Source organism: Chiloscyllium plagiosum, chromosome 25 (genome assembly GCF_004010195.1).
Source record: "Chiloscyllium plagiosum isolate BGI_BamShark_2017 chromosome 25, ASM401019v2, whole genome shotgun sequence".
In the NCBI taxonomy this organism is placed as follows: Eukaryota; Metazoa; Chordata; class Chondrichthyes; order Orectolobiformes; family Hemiscylliidae; genus Chiloscyllium; species Chiloscyllium plagiosum.
The window spans coordinates 1392697-1399494 of record NC_057734.1 but is presented as its reverse complement, the minus strand read 5'-3'; the positions used below and the strand labels follow the sequence as shown (position 1 = coordinate 1399494).

The 6798-nt window shown below is 46.7% G+C and overlaps 1 protein-coding gene across 3 annotated transcripts in view; it reads left to right on the top strand.

Annotated features, from left to right (window-relative positions):
- Positions 1–6798, top strand: part of adgrd1 (adhesion G protein-coupled receptor D1) — a 243831-nt gene that overhangs the window by 7975 nt on the left and 229058 nt on the right. For all 3 annotated transcript variants that reach the window (XM_043715336.1, XM_043715334.1, XM_043715335.1), the window contains 2 exons: positions 2678–2800; positions 4368–4544. In XM_043715336.1, coding sequence (XP_043571271.1) covers positions 2678–2800; positions 4368–4544 — 300 coding nt within the window. The remainder of the gene's footprint in view (positions 1–2677; positions 2801–4367; positions 4545–6798) is intronic.

Sequence of the window (6798 nt, the reverse complement as noted above, 5' to 3'; positions counted from 1 at the left end):
GATCCTGTGTATATTGGGGTGCAGTGCACAGTTAGATCCTGTGTATATTGGGGTGCAGTGCACAGTTAGATCCTGTGTATATTGGGGTGCAGTGCACAGTTAGATCCTGTGTATATTGGGGTGCAGTGCACAGTTAGATCCTGTGTATATTGGGGTGCAGTGCACAGTTAGATCCTGTGTATATTGGGGTGCAGTGCACAGTTAGATCCTGTGTATATTGGGGTGCAGTGCACAGTTAGATCCTGTGTATATTGGGGTGCAGTGCACAGTTAGATCCTGTGTATATTGGGGTGCAGTGCACAGTTAGATCCTGTGTATATTGGGGTGCAGTGCACAGTTAGATCCTGTGTATATTGGGGTGCAGTGCACAGTTAGATCCTGTGTATATTGGGGTGCAGTGCACAGTTAGATCCTGTGTATATTGGGGTGCAGTGCACAGTTAGATCCTGTGTATATTGGGGTGCAGTGCACAGTTAGATCCTGTGTATATTGGGGTGCAGTGCACAGTTAGATCCTGTGTATATTGGGGTGCAGTGCACAGTTAGATCCTGTGTATATTGGGGTGCAGTGCACAGTTAGATCCTGTGTATATTGGGGTGCAGTGCACAGTTAGATCCTGTGTATATTGGGGTACAGTGCACAGTCCGATCCTGTGTATATTGGGGTACAGTGCACAGTCCGATCCTGTGTATATTGGGGTACAGTGCACAGTCCGATCCTGTGTATATTGGGGTACAGTGCACAGTCCGATCCTGTGTATATTGGGGTACAGTGCACAGTCCGATCCTGTGTATATTGGGGTACAGTGCACAGTCCGATCCTGTGTATATTGGGGTACAGTGCACAGTCCGATCCTGTGTATATTGGGGTACAGTGCACAGTCCGATCCTGTGTATATTGGGGTACAGTGCACAGTCCGATCCTGTGTATATTGGGGTACAGTGCACAGTCCGATCCTGTGTATATTGGGGTACAGTGCACAGTCCGATCCTGTGTATATTGGGGTACAGTGCACAGTCCGATCCTGTGTATATTGGGGTACAGTGCACAGTCCGATCCTGTGTATATTGGGGTACAGTGCACAGTTAGATCCTGTATATATTGGGGTACAGTGCACAGTTGGATCCTGTGTATATTGGGGTGCAGTGCACAGTTAGATCCTGTGTATTATGGGGTGCAGTGCACAGTTCGATCCTGTGTATATTGGGGTGCAGTGCACAGTTAGATCCTGTGTATATTGGGGTGCAGTGCACAGTTAGATCCTGTGTATATTGGGGTACAGTGCACAGTTAGATCCTGAGTATATTGGGGTAGAGTGCGCAGTTAGAGCCTGGGTATATTGGGGTACAGTGCACAGTTGGATCCTGGGTATATTGGGGTACAGTGCGCAGTTAGAGCCTGGGTATATTGGGGTAGAGTGCGCAGTTAGAGCCTGGGTATATTGGGGTAGATTGGGGTACAGTGCACAGTTAGATCCTGTGTATATTGGGGTACAGTGCACACTTCGATCCTGTGTATATTGGGATAAAGTGCACAGTTCGATCCAATGTACGTGTATATTAGGGTACAGTGCACAGGTAGATCCTGGGTGTATTGGGGTACAGTGCACACTTCGATCCTGGGTATATTGGGGTACAGTGCACAGTTCGAACCTGGGTATATTGGGGTACAGTGCACAGTTCGATCCTGTGTATATTGGGGTACAGTGCACACTTCGATCCTGTGTATATTGGGATAAAGTGCACAGTTCGATCCAATGTACGTGTATATTGGGGTACAGTGCACAGGTAGATCCTGGGTGTATTGGGGTCCAGTGCACAGTTAGATCCTGGGTATATTGGGGTACAGTGCACACTTCGATCCTGTATATATTGGGGTACAGTGCACACTTCGATCCTGGGTATATTGGGGTACAGTGCACAGTTGGATCCTGGGTATATTGGGGTACACTGCCCCGTTATTTACTGTGTATATTGGAGTACAGTGCACACTTCGATCCTGTCTATATTGGGGTGCAGTGTACAGTTAGATACTGGGTATATTGGGGTACAGTGCTAAGTTCGATCCTGTATATATTGGGGTGCAGTGCACAGTTAGATCCTGGGTATATTGGGGTGCAGTGCACAGTTGATCCTGTATATATTGGGGCACAGTTCCATATTTATACCATGTGTGTATAAGGGTACAGTTGCCAGATTATGGGGGTACAGCCCTCCATTCTATCCCAGCTGGGAATGCTTTCAGACCATGGGAGTCTCGGTTTCCTGTCTTCAATGTTGTACCTAGTTTGGGCACAATCCGTAATCCTGTTTTTCAACAGATTAGGTTGCTAACTCTGGACATATTTCTGCAGAATTCATCACATGGCCTCTAATTGCCCCACACCAATATCCTGCTATTGGTCAATCCTTCCCACAGCCAATCAAAAGGCAAACCGATCCTTGTTACCTTACTGGATGAGGAAGAGTCAGACTTTTCTTCCAACCCTAATACTTTTTGAACAGATTTGTGTCACTCGTTCCATGAGGCTTCAGTAAAAGTGGCCATTTTACTTCTGTAGCCCCCGAGTTGTTGCTCCTGTTACTTGTTAGATGACCTTGAGGTGAATGCTCATTGCTGAAGGGTTGGTCATTAGCAGTAATAATTGACCTGTTACCTTTGCTCCTTTGCTTTATAGATATTGTCGAGGGAGTGGTAAAAAAGGGAATCTATCTCAATGGAAATACAGGTGGTACATTCCTACACTTCGGCAGTTACAAAAACTCCTGCATTAGTGACCCAGCACAATGCAGTGATGCAGGTTGGTCTAATTGCATTTATTTAACCACTTTCCTCAGCCCAGCCTATTCTAAAATGCAAATGAGATACTTTTTGAAAGCTGACAACATTGCAAAGTAAGAAACCAATGTGTGCATAGAAAAATCCTCAAGTAAGGTTGGAACTAAGTGTCTTTTATTTCCATGTAGAATCTTAGACTCCCTACAGTGTGGAAGCAGGCCATTCAGCCCATCGAGTCCATACAACCCTCCAAACAGCATCCCAGACACATCCTCCTACCCTATCCCTATAGCCCTGCAACTCCTCAGCGAGGAGAACTAACGACTCGCTGTCTTCACTCAGCGAGTCGTTAGTTCATGGAATGCCCTGCCAGTAACAGTGGTGGACTCTCCCTCTTTATGGGCATTTAAGAGGGCATTGGATAGGTATATGGAGGATAGTGGGTTAGTGTAGTTTAGGTGGGCTTGGATCGGCGCAACATCGAGGGCCCAAGGGCCTGTACTGCGCTGTATTCTTCTATGTTCCTATGGCCAACCTGCCTAGCCTGCACGTCCCTGGATGCTATGAGCAATGTAGCATGGCCAATCCACCCTGACCTGCGTGTCTTTGGACTGTGGGAGGAAGCTCACACAGACACAGGGGGAATGTACAAACCCCATACAGACAGCTGTAGCTGAACCCAGGTCCCTGGTGCTGTGAGGCAATAGGCTGAACCACTGAGCCACTGGGTCAACTATTGGTTAAGTGATAAATATTGCTCAGAACAGGGGCCTTTGTTATTTTAATGACAGTCAGACTTTCTGTTCTGCTTCTGTTCCATAAATAATCAGAGTTACTTCAGGAGAAAGCAAAAAAAACCCCTGTGGACTCTGGTAGTCTGAAATAACCGAAGGTGTTGGAGAAGTTTGACACGTTTGGCAGTGTGTGGAAAAAAAACTCTGTTGGTGATTTGAGTCCAACCTGACTCAGCATTCTGCTCTGCCCTGCTGAGTCACAGCTCTGACGTGGGGTCACTGCACTCAAGACGTGAACTCAGCGTCTCTCTCCCCACGGACACTGCCAAACCTGCCGAGTTTCTCCCGCTGGTTTGGTTTGGTTTTCACCGCAGTGTTGTGGGGTGTGCTTTGAGCTGACGAGTGGAGTGAATCTTTCCTGACCCTCTGGGTCAGTAAGGGCAGGGGGATGAGTTCAGACTGAGAGGAAGCTGTTTGCTGGGCACTGTGTAAAGGGGGGAAGCATTGAGGCTGCTGTCCCCAATTCTTTGACTGAAATAACTGACCAGAAGCTGGTATCCCATCACCAAGTCACCCTTTATTGACATATACACTGACTGTGGCCAGTCAGCTGACAGTCAGTCCCTGAACTGAGGAGATTCTCAACCCCCTGTTTTTTTTTATACATCTGTAAGCCAGGGCTCCCTGATTGACCCAGTTTAACAAACCCAACCAAGGGTCTCACCTGGTTCCAATCACTACATTGACTAAATCTCCATCTCTGCTGCAATGCTCTGAATACAGCCCTTGTTTTAGACATAAAACAATTGGCTTTGTTCCTACGGTAGGTTTAAACATTGTCCACTTTCTGTCCAGGTGTGACGTTCTCTTTCTTTTGGAAGAACCTGGAGAAGAGGTCTGGGTCCACCATCGCCTCGGGGGGAAAGGTGCTGTCCAGTGGATTCTCCATCTATGCCAATGTTGATGGAGGCTATATAGAATTCTACACACGTAAAACCTTACAGAAATGGAAAGCAATGATCAGCCCACCAGGTAAGGCAATGATCAGCCCATGAGAAAGGCAACTCCCTCTCATTTTTGTACGTTTGCAGCCCATCACTGTGTCAGGAGCTGCTCACACACTTACCACAGATACAGCCAATGGGACCTCTTGGAGTGTTCAGGCCATTCAGCCCCTCAAGCCTGTAGCACTATTCAGTCAGACTGTGGCTGCTCTGGATGGAGGGCTAATGCCTGAAGCGTCGATTTTCCTGCTCCTTGGAAGCTGCCTGACCTGCTGTCCTTTTCCAGCACCACTCTCTCAACCCTGACTCTCCGGCATCTGCAGTCCTCAGTTTCTCTTTGTGGCTGATCTGTGGCCTAACTCTGTCTAACTGGTGTTATTGTGAAAGTTGTCTCTCTCTGTCTGATATCAGGCTTGTGTGTTGCCCTGACCTGTTAGTGTATTCCCAATATTTTTCTCCTACCTCTGCTTCCAACTTTGCTCATTTTCTAGTGTCCTTCCCTGGGTGTTTGATTATCTTTTAGTGATTAGGCCTGGAGAGTTCTCAGGAGCCTATCAGTGAATTACCTTCACAGCACATGACCACAGGAATGGGAAACAGAGGGAAAAAAAACACTGAGGGCAATGGGGTTGCCTACGTCATCCAAAGGGTCACATGATGCAATCAGTATGATCAATCTGGATCAATAAGTCTTGAACTAATTCAGAGATGGTGCAGGAGAACTCCCAGTGGGGTAGGGGGAGATCTTTGAGAAGTCTAGAGTCATTCAGCACAAGAGTTGGACCCTTCGGTCCAACCAGTCCATACTGACCCTAATCCCAAACTAAACTCATCCCACCTAACTGCTCCTGGCCCGTATCCCTCCAACCCTTTCCTATTCATGTACTTATCCAAGTGTCTTTTTTATGTAATTGTAACCACTTCCACCTCTTCCTCAGGAAGTTCGTTCCACATATGTACCAGCCTCTGTGTAAAAACAGTTGCCCTTCATGTCGTTTTTAAATCTTTCTCCTCTGACCTCATAAATATGCCCTGTGGCCTTGAACATCCCACCCAGGGGAAAAGACCTTTGCTATTCACCTTATCTATGCCCCTCATGATTTTATAAACCTCTATAAGATCACCCTTTAATCTCCTACAGTCCAGTGAACAAAGTCCCAGCCTATGCAGCCTCTCTTTACAACTCAAACCTTCCATTCCCAGCAACCTTCTGGTAAGTATTTGCAGAACCCTCTCTGGTTTAATAATGTCCCTCCTATAACAGGACAACCAGAGCAGCACACAGCACTCCAGAAGACAGCTGCACAACCTCAACATGACATCCCAACTCCTACACTCAAGGTCTGAGCAATGAAGGCAAGTGTGTTAAACACCTTCTTAAACTGCCCAATACACTCTACTCACCTGATGTCAGGTCTCAAGTTACTCATGTACACCATCCCGAAATGTGAATTCAGAACAAAGAGAACAAAGAAAATGTACAGCCCAGGAACAGGCCCTTCGGCCCTCCAAGCCTGAGCCGATCCAAATCTACTGTCTAAACCTGTCGTCGAATTCCTAAGCACCTGTATCCCTCTGCTCCCCACCTACTCATGCATCTGTCCTGATACATCTTAAATTAATCTACTGTGCCTGCCTCTACTAGAAAGAAACTTTTGAGTACATCATTATTAACAGTTTCAATTGACAGTCAAAGACAATCCTGGAGAGAAAATCAGAGTTCATTTAAGGTTACAATTGCTGGTCATTCCTGAAAATCCTACCACACTGTCAGAAGGTTGTAATGGTACAGGAGAAGATGTGGAGGAGATCCATCAGGATGTTGCCTGGGCTGGGCTAATTCAGTGATGAAGAGAGAGCGGATAGGCTATGGTTTGTTTTCATGAGAGCGGGGGGGGGAGCTGAGCCGATTGAGGATAACAAGGTTGTGAGGCGCCTGGATGGTGTAGATCAGGGGAAATAATTTCTTTTAGTGGAGGGATCTGTGATCAGGGGAATTAGATTTATAGTAACAGGCTGGAGGTTTACAGGGAATTTGAGGAAGATGTTTTTTTCGCCCAGAGAGTGGTGAGCTTTTGGAGCTCCCAGCTGGAGAGGCTGACAGAGCAACATCAAATAACTATTTAGATGATCACTTCACATGTCATACCATAGAAAGCAATGGGTCAACTGCTGGGAAGTTGGGACTAGGGTAGATAGGTGCTTGATAACTGACATGGACATGATGGGCTGAAGGGCCTCTTTCCATACTGTGATACCCAGTAATTTGATAACTCCAAAGT